The 16,114-nt window shown below is 43.0% G+C and overlaps 1 protein-coding gene across 1 annotated transcript in view; it reads right to left on the bottom strand.

The window, feature by feature from the left end:
- FBP1 (fructose-bisphosphatase 1) overlaps positions 1-15,807 on the bottom strand; it is a 35,796-nt gene extending 19,989 nt beyond the window's left edge. The window contains exon 1 of the mRNA XM_073633248.1: positions 15,548-15,807. Coding sequence (XP_073489349.1) covers positions 15,548-15,717 — 170 coding nt within the window. The 5' untranslated portion in view covers positions 15,718-15,807. The remainder of the gene's footprint in view (positions 1-15,547) is intronic.
- Positions 15,808-16,114: the final 307 nt, after the last annotated feature.

The raw sequence follows: 16,114 nt of genomic DNA, 5'->3' as shown, positions 1-16,114 counted from the left end.
GTGGGTGGAGTTCAGAGATTCCCTAAGAGCGGCCGAGTTATGGGGTTCTAAGCGCAGGGTGGAGGAACAGGCTAGATTGTGGCAAAAGAGGTAGAGGGTGGTGAGGGATCATCCGGGAAGACAGGAGGAGTAAAGATAAGGAGTGGTAGAGGGGAAGGGAATACTGTAGGGGAGTTGGGGGGTGGGGTGGGGGTGGAGACGGAATGGGAGGGGGGGTGAGTTACCGGTAGGGAAGACCTCATTATAAGGGTACTTCCTGTGTTATTAAAGTTTTTGCATAACAAGGTTAAAAGTTGCCACTATGAAGTGAAGAAGTGAAGGGACAATATTTGAAATCTAAAAATGAAACAAGATTCCCGGAGAAATAATTCGCTTATGTGGCAAGAAAAAAAAAAGAAAAACATCCTGCTTGCTGATTTTCTTATGCACCGCCTTGCAAGTCAATAGAACAGGACCTTTCAGCACCATATCTCAACACATGTGAAAACACAGTGAAACGTGTCACCTTGCACACAGAGATGTATGTACATTTAAACCTGTACTTTGTCCATAGTAGGAATATAATGAAGGCTTTTACATAGCTCCCAACTGTCCCTGATTTCGAGGGACTGTCCCTGATTTTTAGCAATGCCTCTCTGTCCCTCTTTCCTCCTTATTTGTCCCTCATTTTGGTCTGATCTATATAGTTGTATATAAGATGCACTTTTTATCAAAAAGTGTTTCCCAGTGCTAAATATCTAAATTGCTGCATCCGTAAATTCCAAAAGATAATATAAAGGAATAGTATATAGAAAAAGCACTTTTGGATTTAAATAATCATTTTTTTTGTATAATTCTCCTCTAAGGGGGTGTGGCAGGGCATGTGTCCTATGCCTACATACTTTTGATAATAGGTGTCCCTCGTTCCCATCTCAAAAAGTTGGGAGGTATGGCTTTTAGGTGGCACAGTGTGCAATCAATGTTCACGTTCCTCACACACCAAGCCATCACTACAACCTGGAAAAAGTTCTAGTACTTCTGGACAAGAAAAAGAAGAGGGGAGGAGGGAATAAATGACCAGGGGAAGTGTGTATAGTTCTATGAAATCTAAACATCTAAGCTACAAAGAACTTCAGTGGTTTTGGCAGTGGGGGGCATTCAGGGCAGTAGTGGCTGCTTACACGGCCTCCAATAAATCAAACCTTTTATTTTGTCTAATATGGATTATACATACCACCCCCCCCCCCCCCCCATACCTTTGTGCTAGACTGCCATCCACATTGGGATCTTCTTTTTTGGCTGATACAAGGAAGTCTTACTTGTTATTATAATCTTAAAGTGTTACTAAACCCACAACAGTAAAATCAGTCTGTATATGCACTAAAGCATGCTTGTTATACTCACTGTGGAACCTAAGGGGTTAACCCTCCGCATTATGTAAAAAGGCTGCTTGAGCCCGTCTTCTCTGATCCTCCCCTTCTTCCACAGTCCCCAATCTATCTGCTGATAGAACAGAGCCAAGGGGGCACTCTGCACATGCTCAGTTTGGTACGTATTGCAAAGGGTGCATGTGATTAGCACAGGGCCAATCAGCACTGTCCAGAGTAAAGGGTCCTGTAGCCTCATAGGACAGTTTATATTTACTAAAATAATTACATTTCCATGTTCTGTGGGAGACCAGATATAGTGAATGCAGGGTCCTGGGTCTAGTAACACTTTAACCACTTGCCTACAGGCCACTTTTATCCCCCTTCCTGCCCAGGAATTTTCACCTTTCAGCGCTATTGCACTTTGAATGACAATTGCGCAGTCATGCTACACTGTACCCAAATTACATTTTATAGTTTTTTTCACACAAATAGAGCTTTTTCTTTTGGTGGTATTTAATCGCCACTGGATTTTTTATTTTTTGCTAAAAAACAAAAAAAATACCGAACCTTTTTGAAAAACGTTTTTCTTAGTTTCTATCGGAAAATTTTGAAAATAAACGGAAAATTTCCTATCAAATACTTACCGTAATTTTCCTTTCCTGACAGACTCCATGGCAGCATACGTGTGGGCTAGCCCCCCCCTCCATAACTACCCTATAGGACCCCTCTCGCATAAATCTTTACTCCGGGCCTAGGGCCGTGTTCCGTAACTAGTCTACGCCAGACATTGGGAGGGGACTCCTGCTGCCATGGAGTCTATCAGGAACGGAAAATTACGGTAAGTATTTGATAGGAAATTTTCAGTTTTCCTGGCAGACTCCATGGCAGCATACGTGTAGAAAATAACTCGCCATACACACCTGGGTGGGCAAATGCTGAACAAAGAAAAATGTATTTGAAACCATCAACCGACAGTACTTGCAAACCAAATTTGACAGAAAATAAAGCAGCTGGTTCAACACAGTAATGGGCCATAAACCCGGAGCAAAGATTTATGGGAGAGGGGTCCTATAGGGTAGTTATGGAGGCGGGGCTAGCCCACACATATGCTGCCATGGAGTCTGTCAGGAGAGTAATTTTTCTTCTTCACTGATGAGCGCTGATGAAGCTGCACTGATGAACACTGATAAGTTGCCCTGATGGGACGGCACTGAAGGGCACTGATGAGGTGGCACTAATATGCAGCACTGATGGGCACTGATGGGCACTAATAGACAGCACTTATGGGCAATGATAGGCAGCAGATAGGCGGCATTGATGAGCAGGCACTGAAAGGCAGCCCTGACTGGCATCACTGGGCACTGATTGGCATCACTTCTGGGCACTGTTAGGGCTGCACTGATGATCAGTGCCCTGATTATCTGTACAAGTCTCCCCTTTGAGGAAATGCCACTGATCGTCTCTCCTCTCCTCACACTCTTGTTTGCATGTGATCAACTGTGATGGACACAGCAGATCACATGGGTAAAGATCCTCATCCTTGGCTCTTTACTGAGTTCGGGGTTGCCGCCGATCACCGCGCTGCGGTGAGACATATGACGTTGTTCCAGAACGAGAGAGCCACCTCGCTGCCATCATTAGTCTATACAGCAGACGGGCGGTGGTTAATATATAGTACGTACAATTAAAATGTTGCAATTAAATTTTTACAATTAAAAGCATGTATTAAATAAGCTTCTGATAAGGTTATTCACTATACTGATACTTATGCTGGCCATACACAGTTAGGAAATCTTTCGAAAAAGCGTTTAATACGCTCAAACTTTCAAAACATTAATGGGCTAATTTTGATTATGGAACTGCTAAAAACGATCCATCATATTGGATTTTTTGAGCCTAAACGATCGATTTTATTAACATTAGTAGTGGAATTGATCGAAAAGTTAGAAAAAATCTACAGCGCATGCGCATGTTAAAATTTTGCAAAGATTGTGTAATCGATCAACAAAAAATTTAACGTTTATGTTGTTATCAATCGATAATATGCCAATAATTAGGCGACATACAGTATCTCACAAAAGTGAGTACACCCTTCACATTTTTGTAAATATTTTATTATAACACTGAAGAAATTACACTTTGCTACAATGTAAAGTAGTGAGTGTACAGCTTGTATAACAGTGTAAATTTTCTGTCCCCTCAAAATAACTCAACACACAGCCATTAATGTCTAAACCACTGTCAACAAAAGTGAGTACACCCCAAGTGAAAAATGTTCAAATTGGGTCAAAGAGTCAATATTCTGTGTGGCCACCATAATCTTCCAGCACTATCTTAACCCTCTTTTTTTATTATTATTATTATACAGGATTTATATAGCGCCGACAGTTTATGCAGCGCTTTACAACATGAGGGCAGACAGTACAAGTACAATACAATTCAATACAGGAGGAATCAGAGGGCCCTGCTCGTTAGAGCTTACAATCTAGGAGGGAGGGTCAAGTTATACAAAAGGGTAATAGCTGTGGGGGATGAGCTAATGGAGAAAATAGTGCAGTTGTTAGGTGGAGGCAGGATAGGCTTCTCTGAAGAGGAAAGTTTTCAGGGATCGCCTAAAAGTGGATACATTTGGAGACAGTCTGACAGATTGGGGTAGGGAATTCCAGAGGATTGGCGAGGCTCGGGAGAAGTCCTGGAGGCGAATATGGGAGGAGGTGATGAGGGAGCTAGAGAGCAGGAGGTCTTGGGAGGAACGGAGGTGGCGATTAGGTTGGTATTTTGAGACTAGGTTAGTGATGTAGCTGGGGGCAGAGTTGTGGATGGCTTTGTAACTTATTGTTAGTATTTTGAATTTAATTTGTTGGGCAAGTGGTAGCCAATGGAGGGACTGGCAGAGAGGGGTAGCAGACACTGAGCGGTTTGTAAGGTGGATGAGTCTGGCAGCAGCATTCATGATGGACTGAAGGGGGGATAGTCTATTTAAAGGTAAGCCAATGAGGAGGGAGTTGCAGTAGTCGAGGCGAGAGATAAGCAGGGAGTGAATCAGGAGCTTTGTGGTTTTATTGGTTAGAAAGGGACGTAGTTTAGGGATGTTGTGGTGGTCGAGGCGGCAAGCTTTGAAAGTGATTGGATGCGGGGCCGAAAGGAGAGTTCAGAATCCAGGATAACACCTAGCACCCTGACATGTGGGGACAGGTGGATGGTTGTGCCATTGCTCTTGACAGACAAGTTAGGGGAAGAGGCGCGTGGGGGAGGAAATATTATAAGCTCGGTTTTGGACAAGTTGAGTTTGAGGAAGTGGGCATGAAGTTCACCAGAGCTTCACAGGTTGCCACTGGAGTCCTCTTCCACTCCTCCATGATGACATCATGGAGCTGGTGGATGTTAGAGACCTTGCGCTCCTCCACCTTCTGTTTGAAGATGTCCCACAGTTGCTCAATAGAGTTTAGGTCTTGAGACATGCTTGGCCAGTCCATCACCTTTACCCTCAGCTTCTTTAGCAAGGCAGTGGTCGCCGTGGAAGTGTGTTTGGGGTTGTTATGTTGGAATACTGCCCTGCGGCCCAGTCTCCGCAGGGAGGGGATCATGTTCGGCTTCAGTATGTCACAGTACATGTTGGAATTCATGGTTCCCTCAATGAACTGTAGCTCCCCAGTGCCGGCAGCACTTATGCACCCCCAGACCATGACACTCCTACCACCATGCGTGACTGTAGGCAAGACACACTTGTCTTTGTATTCCCCATCTGGTTGCCGCCACACACGTTGACACCATCTGAACCAAATAAGTTTATCTTCTTCTCATCAGACCACAGGACCTTTTTTTCAGTATCATAGCTGTAGGCCTGGGGTTATCCTCTTCCAATCATGGTAGAAAAACTGCTTTTGTGAGTGACGCTTCCTGTCCTGCTAGATGCCAGGAGGTGCTGTACTTTAGGTGCACCCCCCCCCCCCCCGTACCGCAGGATTGAGGCTCCATTCAAACTTACGCAACTATATGGAGAGCAATGGATGAAGGGCGCGTGATCAATTGCTCACATCAAAAAGTGTAAGATTTATTCATATGAAAATAAACGCAAATAAATAATACCAATAATACGTATCATGCAAACAGGTAACAAAATATATAAAGCATGGAAATTAAAAATGGGTTAAAAGTAACATAAGCCCATGTTGAGGTGAGTGTTTAGATAACCTCTTCATCAGAGCCTTTGAGAACCAGGGCACAGTCTCTATGGGCCAGTAGGCCAACATATGTACATAAACAGAATGGCTAGTTGGGAAGTGTGGCCTGAGATGGAAAATACGGTTTTCTGTGTTCCATACCAGTCCACGTTCAAGCGTTCTATGTGGTATGTTGATGGTATGTGTGTTCTCCTTTAAAATGTAGAAATAGGATTGTAGGGTAGTGTGGACCTGTCCTGTCTCACGGGCTGGATGGAAGAGAGATTACGGCCTGTCTGCGTCCTACGGGGAGAGTGCTGTCCTGTACTATAGGAGGATGGAGGAGGGTGGAGATCTCTTTAGAGGATACTGGAGCCGTGTGTGTCCGCAGCTGTCTTTCCGCCTCAGACATAGGTGGATTTCACTTGCTGAAGACAAAACTGAAGGGAAAATGCACCAAGAACAAGCAGGAACTGAAGACAGTTGCAGTAGAGGCCTGGAAGAGCATCACCAGGGATGAAACCCAGCGTCTGGTGATGTCTATGCGTTCCAGACTTCAGGCTGTAATTGACTGCAAAGGATTTGCAACCAAGTATTAAAAAGTGAAAGTTTGATGGATGATTGTTAATCTGTCCCATTACTTTTGGTCCCTTAAAAAGTAGGAGACACATATACAAACTGTTGTAATTCCTACACCGTTCACTTGATTTGGATGTAAATACTCTCACATTAAAGCTGAAAGTCTGCAGTTAAAGCACATCTTGTTCATTACATTTCAAATTCATTGTGGTGGTGTATAGAGCCAAAAAGATTAGAATTGTGTCGATGTCCCAATATTTATGGACCTGACTGTATATGAATGTTATCAATGGAAAACACGGGGAACAACTTGTCTTGCAACCTAGGTGTCCAAAATTGCATGATAAGTCGCACAAGTGTGGATGGAGCCTAGTGTTCTGCCAGGTTCAAAATCCATTCACATGCAGTACATTTTCTCCCCGTTTATCATAGAACGCTGAGCTCAGCTACGGCTGCAACAGAAGGAAAAAAAAGCACATATATGCAAATGTTCTGAACCCAGCAGAGCGCTCATTGCTGCAGTGCCATATGTATGGCACATCCTGGCATTTAGGCTGGATAGGGACATTCACTCATATTACAAGTTTTTTATGGCAAGCTTGGGAGAAGCCATCCATGGTGTGACATTTAGAAAACTTTTTTTAAAGCTGTACAGTGATTTTTAAACTGCTGGGGTCACTTGAATGCATAGGAATTTTGTACTGGAAAGGTGAGTGGTTGTAAACCCTTACATAAGCCAAGTGACTAGCCTCAGGTGATACACAGAGATGAGCCAAACCCTCCTACATAAGTTGTACCTGTTTATCTGCATATACTCTTCTCTACATCCATTCAAAGTCCAGAATTTATAAAGCTTTTAGAGCTGCACAATTAATCGTTAAAAAATTGTGATCTCGATTCAACCCCCCTGATGATCTCTATTGCAGAGTTTGCCGATTCTTTCATATAACAAGTGGAGAGATTTATCTGCTCACTCAGCTGTCAAAAGAAATATTCTGGACAGTCTGCCAAATTTTTAACATGAAACATTGTAACTAACTCTTCCTTCTTAGATCAAAGGGATAAACTTCTGTGTGAAAAAAAAATCCAGGCAGTCTGCCAAGTTTTTAAACAATGTGTAAATTGCAGGAAGTTTAACCACTTAAAGTCTAAATCTTTTTCTGACACTTCTTTCTTAAGTTAAAATCAATATTTTTTGCTAGAAAATTACTTGGAACCCCCAAACATTATATATATTTTAGCAGAGACCCTAGGGAATAAAATGTCAATTTCTGCAATATTTTACGTCACAGCAGTCTTTCAAGCACAATTTTTTTGGAAAAAATACACTTTAATGAATAACAAAAAAAACGAAACAGTAAAAGTTAGCCCAATTTTTTTGTTTTACTGTGAAAAATGATGTTAGGCTGCGAGAATCGTGAGCGAATCGTGATCTATCTTCTAAGCAAAAAAATCGTTATTCTCATTTTAGCCAGAATCGTGCAGCTCTAAAAGCTTTCAGAAAAAAAAGGGGGTGGAGAGCTGCAGAGCTCAGTGAGGTGAGTTCTGAGAGCTGATTGGAGGGAAGAGACACACCCCCCTCCATACAGCACACATGAACAGAGCTTAGGCTGTCAATCAGCTGGAGATCCCTCCCCTGTCACCTTGTTTCTCTTGGTGTCAGGAAAACTTGTCAGAAGTTACTCAGATAGAAGAGGAATGAAGCAGCAGACACAAATGACACTTGAGTTCTCCTAACTGAGACAAGTACACACTATAGATGGATATGCTTTGTTCATATTTCATGCCTGAGGTTTTTAACCACTTTAAATAAATTATGTTTACTGAGGTTTGTTGCACAAAAGCATTTAGTAATGCCAGTTCCACAACTGTATACTGTGTTGCACCACAGCCACCCTTCTACAGGAAGTAAGGTCAGATGCGGCAATGACGGAGGTCATAGGATCCTCACTAGATATGGAATGAATTACAACAGACCTCCAACCTACCAAAACCACTTATTCTTAGAAACAGACAATTCATAAGGACGAACAAGCCGTGCATTGTACAGAATGACATTACTGTGCAACAAAAAGCATTTCTGAATTGTCAGCGCTCTGCAACAAATCACACTTGCAGTCACACCCCATTCAATGGCTTATGTATTCATTTCCAAATACTACATGTCTGCAGAGCATAACATGTCCTGGCACACCTGCATATGCTTTGGCTGGGTGTCCAATCAGGCTGCTGTTAAAAATCACAGGGCCCCAAACAGTACCCGACAGACCCCCCCCTTAGAAAATGTCAAATGATATTCTTGCTAAAATGTCACAGTTGCAATGATATGCTTCGCAGCCATGGCAGACATTATACCCTCATCGATCAAGACCTATTCAATTGAATAGCAGTGCAGGGTGAGGAGGCATATATATTGCTGTCAACTGCTCTCTGAAGAGTGATCCAAATGCTGACTGCTCATCAGAGAGCAAAGCACATTTGAACAAGTCCTTTTTTTTTCATTCTAATTTTTTACATTTTGTTTTAGAACTTTATTTTATTTTTGTACATTTTTTTAACTACCCTTTTGGGGAGCCTTTGGTGAAACATCAGAGGTCTAAACATACCCCTGATGTCTCACATTTCAGACAGAGAAAGGGCCTTGGGACATAGATTCATCGGTTCCTTTCTCTGCAGCCTCAACTGCACTGGACAGTGAATGAATGGGAAGTGTTCTGTGCTGAGCGACTTCCTGTTCACACACAAAATGAACCATAGTACATCCATTTACTATGCTTCAGTGATGAATGGACACAGGAACGATCAGTACTGATCACTCACTGTGTTCATTCAAGAAAGGAAGGGGCCAGTAAATATGACATGTTTACTGTTCCTCGTGCTCTCCATCCTGATACCAATTCACCTTGCTGGAGGGGGAGGAGAGGAGGGAAGCTAGCAGCACTGTGAGGGAAAGGAGCACACAGGGGGGCCCGATAGCAGGTGGAAGGGGGTGCAGATCCAAGGACCAATCCCCCTGCAGCACAGCCAAAGAAGCACTGCAGGGAGATCAACAAGTGTCAGCAATAAGGCAGTACAGCCGGCCCTACTGCTCTGCCTTTTTAGTGGCCCTGTGTCCAATAGTCCACTTTGTCTGAAATGTCAGCTGGGAACTCTGACAGGTAATGTTAATGGAAAAGGTTTTCCGTAAAACTCCATCCAATGCTTCCTTCTTTTTGGACAGAAGGGCTAGATCCTCTGTCAGGTTTTTTTTGCTGTCTGTGTTCCCTGTGGCCATTGCTATGAGCTTAAACTACTGTATCGGAACTGGAGTACCCCAATATACTCTCTGCAAACCCACCAACACCACTGCAGCCCACCCAGTTTTTTGCACCCCCCTTCCCAAAGATACAATTTCCCACAAAGAATAGTAAACTTTATGGCAAGGTTTAAGGCTGTAATAATACCTCCTGCCTTAACAAAATATATTTTAGTTCCTTAACAAGCTACTATACTGCCTGCAAACCTATCAACACTTTTCCAGCGCAACCAGCAACCTCCAAAAAGGTGGCCACATTCCTTCAAATCATATTCAAAACCACAAAAATGCTTCCAAACTACCTGCCACTACCCCAGACACCCAAAAATATCTCTTAATTATCAAATGTCATCAAATAAAGAAAGTATACAGATGGTACTCTACAGAAAAACAAAGTATTTAACTAAATAAATAGGTAATAGTAATGTCATAAGTTTCAATTGGTTGCAGCTAATTTGCATGCATTATGTCCATGTGATAGTTGATAGCATTGTGAAAAAAGGGGTTAAAGGGAAGCTAAAATGGTTTTAGATCAATTTTATTTACGTCTTTTATTTCTTTTTTTCTATTTATATACAATTTTATTTCTTTTTATCTATTTATATACAATTTTCATTTTGAAAAAAAATGGTGCACCCATGGCATTCTGAGAGCGTTATGGGTTCTCTAATAGGTGAGCACAGCAGAGGCTATTTTCAGTTTGAACGCTCTGTTCAGGCAGGAAGGAGAGAGGATGGGTTTCTCCTCTGATCTTTCTGTTGTATGTATCTTGAGCTATTGAGTTCTGTAAACAGTATACATTTTTAGAAAAGCAAACAAGATATATCTGCTAGTTTAAAGCTGACCAAGAAATTTGGTATTCCCTATAGGACTTGGCTCCTGTTGGGGATAATGCTGCCTAGGTAAACTGGAAAGCTATTGTCAGATTTACATGCATTATTGTGTAATGTATGAGAAATAGCTCTGCTGGGTGGAAGGCGTGTGTTTAATGTTAAAAAACGGTCATGAATTTTCATATCCTCTATGAGAAATGGTTTTCGCTTTGGGGTGATGGTACTCATATGAACTGAAGGGTCTGATGGGGATGCATAGCTTGGAAGGGCAGTAGGTACTTTTGCAGTTACTCCTACATTTTCCTCCATAAGGTCTGGCCGGCTTATTTATTTCTATTGCTAATCTGTACTCCAATGGACCTCTGGAAGCCACAATAAGTACGGCCATGGCCAAAAGCTTTGAGAATGACACAAATATTAATTTTAAAGTCTGCTGCCTCAGTTTTTATGATGGCAATTTGCATATACTCCAGAATGTTATGAAGAGTGATCAGATGAATTGAAATGAATTGCAAAGTCCCTCTTTGCCATGAAAATTAACTTAATCCCATAAACATTTCCACTGCTTGTGAAGAAGGCTTCAGGAGGCCCAATAAAGTCCAGCAAGTGCCAGGTCCATCTCCTACTATTGATTCAGATGCGGGAACAGGGCACCACCAGTACAGAGCTTGCTTAGGAAGGTGTGAGTACATCTGCATGCACAGTGAGGTGAAGACTTTTGGAGGATGGCCTGGTGTCAAAAGGGCAGCAAAGAAGCCACTTCTCTCCAGGAAAAACATCAGGGACAGATTGATATTCTGCAAAGGGTACTGGGATTGGACTGCTGAGGACTGGAGCAAAGTAATTTTCCTCTGATGAATCCCCTTTCTGATTGTTTGGGGCATCTGGTAAAAACCTTGTCCGGAGAAGAAAAGGTGAGCGCTACCATCAGTCCTGTGTCATGCCAACACTAAGGCCCCTTTCACACTGGGTGCGGTGCGGGTGCCGGCAGTAAAATGGCGTTATTTTAAGCGCCGCTTTACTGTCATTTTAGCGCCGGTATTCGGCCGCTAGTGGGGCGGGATAACCCCCCTGCTAGCGGCCGAGAAAGGGTTAAAACCACGCTATGCCGGAGGTATAGCCGCACTGCTCCACTGATTTCAATGGGCAGGAGCGGTGAAGGAGAGGTGTATACACCTCTCCTTCACCGCTCCAAAGATGCTGCTAGCAGGACTTTTTTCACTGTCCTGCCAGCGCACCGCTCCAGTGTGAAAGCCCTCAGGGCTTTCACATTGGAGACACAGCAGCGGCTCTTTCAGGGCGCTTTGCAGGCGTTATTTTTAGCGCTGTAGCGCCTGCAAAGCGCCCCAGTGTGAAAGGGGTCTATAGCATCCTGTGTGGGTTGCTTCTCAGCCAAGGTAGTGGGCTCACTCACAATTTTGCCTAAGAACATATCCATGAATAAAGAACAGCACAAAAATATCCTTCGAGAGTAACTTCTCCCAACCATCCCAGGACAGTTTGGTGAGGAACAATGCCTTTTCCAGCAGGATGGAGCACCTTGCCATAAGGCAAAAGTGTATAACTAAGTGTCTTGGGGAACAAAACATCAAACTTTTGGGTCCATGGCCAGGAAACTCCCCAGACCTTAATCCCATTGAGAATTTATGGTCAATCCTCAAGAGGTGGGTGAACAAAAAAGGCCCCACAAATTCTGACAAACTCCAAGCATTGATTATACAAGAAAGGGCTGCCATCAGTCAAGATGTAGCCCAGAAGTTGACTGACAGCATACCAGGGGGAATTGCAGAGGTCTTGAAAATGAAGGGTCAACACTGCAAATATTGACTCTTTGCAAAAACTTAATGTAATTGTCCATAAAAGCCTTTGATACTTATGAAATGCGTGTAATTACACTTTAGTATACCATAGTGACATCTGATAAAAAGACCCAAAAACACTGAAGCAGCTGACTTTGTGAAAATTAATATTTTTGTCATTCTCAAAACTTTTGGCCATGACTGTCATGCTGTAGCGTTCATTATTCATTACATAAAACCAGAAAATTTCCAGAAGACGTCCTTCCTGGTCCCTTTAAAGTACTGTCACATTGTTATCCCAAAAAAATATAATGATATGCAGCGCTATAAATGTAGTATTACAAATAAAAAGTCCATAGTACCGTATTTATCGGCGCATAACACGCACAGGCCTATAAAACGCACATTCATTTTAAGAAGGAAGTTTCAGGAAAAAAAACTTAAATTTTAAATAAGGAACTTTGGGTCAGTGCCTATCTGCAGCCTCACAAGTGCCATCAATGCAGCGTCATCAGTCCACATCAATGCAGCAGCCTCACCATTGCCATCAATGCAGCAGCATCACCATTGCCATCACTGCAGCCTGATCGATGCCCTTCTGCAGTTTAGAGGGGACAGGGAGGGGGGCGGAACAAGCGCCGACAGATTACATACAGTGAGAATCTTCTATGATAGACAGAACAGTGGTCCAATGGTGGCCCAGGAGAGAGGACTTCCTATTACAGAGGCCACCAAGTAAACAGGAGATTCTCACTGTATGTAATCTGATGGTGCTCATCCCACCCCCCTCCCTGTCCCCTCCGAGGCAGCTGAAATTGAAGTATTGGCGTATAACACGCACACGCTATTTGCACCCGATTTTCATGGTGAAAAAGTGAGTGTTATACGCCAATAAATACAGTATTTGAAATAAAGTCCTTGTTCAGGAGAAAACGCCCCTGACGACATTTGATTGGACGAAACGCCGTGTTGGGAGGAGTTCTGATGTCACGACGCTGCAACCTGTCAACCATGGCCATCTTTGTGGTTGGAAACAAATGCTGCTTATACAGACTGCTGCTTTTTACATGTTCGTTTTTATCTGATGAAATGTGAGTGCCCTGGATTTTTGTTTAAATAAATATGACCCTGGTTCATAATACTACACCATGAGGAGTTCCTTCTTTTATATTTTATGCATGCACCTCTGATTATTTGGTGGAACTAGAAGACCCAGCCATCTGTGATCTCCATTAATGGTTTTGTGGCTCTGTGGATTTATCATACCTGTTTGACCACCTGTGATTAAGTTGTCCATTCTTTTTGGTAAGAGGCCGGGTGTGTTGATGTTCGGTGGAAGATAAGTCCGTATTCACCTAATTTGTATTTCTGTCTACACTGTGGGTGATTCCAGTGTTTTCTCCTGAACAAGGACTTTATTTCAAACACTATGGAGTTTTTATTTGTAATACTACATTTATTGCGCTGCATATCATTATATTTTTTATGCTTTTTATTGTCACCATACAATTTATGCAGGTGCTTTATTACCGTTACTAGAGCAGTGATTAATCTTGAATTTATACATGGTTATCCCAGCCCACAGGCATATTGTCTTCTAAGGTGGGAGACAGCTTTTTGATGAAAGGGTTAACAGACAAAGGCGTAGGGAAGAGGTTGATCGTGTGAAAGGTTAATATACCTGGAGGCTGGTACACTGCTGCTAACAGGAAGAGGGTTAGGATAAACAAGCACAGGAGACCTGCTGATTGTCATACAGTAAATGGCTAAAACTTGTCCAACCACCGGTGATTACAGGGTTAACAGGACTCTGGGACGCCTCTGGTTATATAAGGAGTGAATATGCCTGGGCACCACAGAGATAAAGGAATTGCTTTTATGCAGGCACCAGGGAGCTGCTAGTAATGAAAGAGTTAATCATGTACAAACATCGGGCGGCCAGTACTCACGGGGTTAATAGTGCATGTGCTACATTGTATCAATAATAGTGTGAGCACAACCAAGGACACCAATTATAACCACTGACAATAGGACAATATAGGCATCTACACTATAAGAAAACTATAGCAAATAAAGTTTGTATTTCTTAGCACTCAGTGTAGGTAGAACTGTTCAGAGCCGAGTAGTCCCCTAATGTTTTTTCCAAGCCATGGTCATTGTGTGACATCTAGAATTACTCTAGGGGTGCCCAGATATCCTATAAGTGACATTACTCACCTAGATGGGTGTACAGATGCCCTATACATAAAAATGGCCACCTTAAGGGTTGCACAAATTACCTGTAGGTGACAATAAGCACCAATAGGGATGTACAAGAGTTGGCAATATTCACTTACAGGGATGTACAGATGCCCTATAGTTGGCAATATTCACTTACAGGGATGCACAGATGCTCTATAGGTAACAATGTCCACCTGTAGGGGTGCAGAGATGCCTTATAGGTGACAAAACTCACCTATTGGGTGCACAGATGCCTTATAGGTGACAATAAGCACTGGTATGGACGCACAAATGACCTATAGGTGCCAATGACCAACTATAGGGATGCCTTATAGTTGACAATATTTACTTAACGGGATACACAGATGCCTTATTGGTGACAATACTCACCTGTAGGGTGCACAGATGTCCTATAGTTGAAACCAGCCACCCATAAGAGTGCACAGATGCCCTATAGGTGACAATGCCCACCTAGAGAGATTCACAGAACCCCTATAGGTGGCAATATTCATCTATAGGGATGCCCAATAGATGACAATCAGCCCAGAATGGAATGCACAAATGCTCTATAGATAACAATGACAACCTATAGGGATGAAAAATGCCCTATAGGTGACAATACTCACCAATAAGGACGCACAGATGCCCTATAGGCAATAATTGCCCATCTACAGCTATGTACATATCCCCTATAGGTGACAATACTCATCTCTAGGGTAGCACAGATGCACTATAGGTGACAATCCTCACCAATAGGGGTATACAGTTGCCCTACAGGTGACAATACTCAATAATCAGGGTGCACAGATGCCCTATGGGTGTCAATACCTACCTATAAGAATGCACAGGTGCCCTATAGGTGACCATACCCACCTACAGGCATGCATAGATGACCATACCTGCCTACAGAGGTGCCAGATGATCTGTAAGTGACAATACTCACCAAAAGAGGAGCACAGACGCCCTACAGGTGACACTACTCACTTAGAGGTATGCACAGTTGTCCTATAGGTGACGATATAGGAATGCATAGTTGTCCTGCCTATAGGTGACAACTTTCACATATACAGATGCACAGTTGTCCTACATGTGACATCTCCCACGAAGAGGGATGCAGAAATGTTCTAAAGGTGACAGTACCCATAAATATGGGATGCACAGATGTCCTGTAAGTGATATTACCCATCTATATGGGATGCACAGATGTCCTGTAAGTGGCAATACCCACTTAGAGGAGTGCACAGATGTTTTATAGGTGGCAATACCCACCTATAGGGACACAGTGATGGTACAGGGTGACAATACTCACAGGTTGGCCAGACCAGCTTTGCGCACAGCAGAAGAGATGGCTTTGATGGCAGTGCAGAGGGAATTGAGGAGCTGGGTCATCTCTCCCGTTCCTTTGGCTTTGATGCCCTCCTCCATGATGAATCGGGTCATGGTGATGACATTGGTATCAAAGGGTGCTTGGTCCGTCATGGTGGAAGGAGCGGTGAGTGCACACAGAGTAGACAGGTAAGTGAATGGGCCAGGTCAGCACAGATTCCGGACAGTGATACTCTTATAAGAGGAGACACTCCCCCCTCCTACATCGTACAGTCACTGGAGGGGAAGGGATGTGGGTGTGGCACTCCGACAGACTCTCAGCCAATCAGTGCTCACAAATGCCAAACTTTTCACTTTCTTCTGCTGATTTGTACAGTAGTGATGGGAAGTCCGGATCTTTTAAGTGAATCGGTTCATTTCGAACTACTCACTGAAATGAACCGATTCAATGAATCGATTCTTCGGTTCTTCAGTTCACTTGCTGAGTCTACTGACAAGCAAGTGAACCAAATCTCTGACTCAACCTTCTTAAATGATTAGAATCAAAAGG

The sequence above is a fragment of the Aquarana catesbeiana genome, linkage group LG01 (genome assembly GCF_042186555.1).
Source record: "Aquarana catesbeiana isolate 2022-GZ linkage group LG01, ASM4218655v1, whole genome shotgun sequence".
Lineage (NCBI taxonomy): Eukaryota > Metazoa > Chordata > Amphibia > Anura > Ranidae > Aquarana > Aquarana catesbeiana.
The sequence above is the reverse complement of the archived record's forward strand: the minus strand, read 5'-3'. Positions and strand labels throughout refer to the sequence as shown.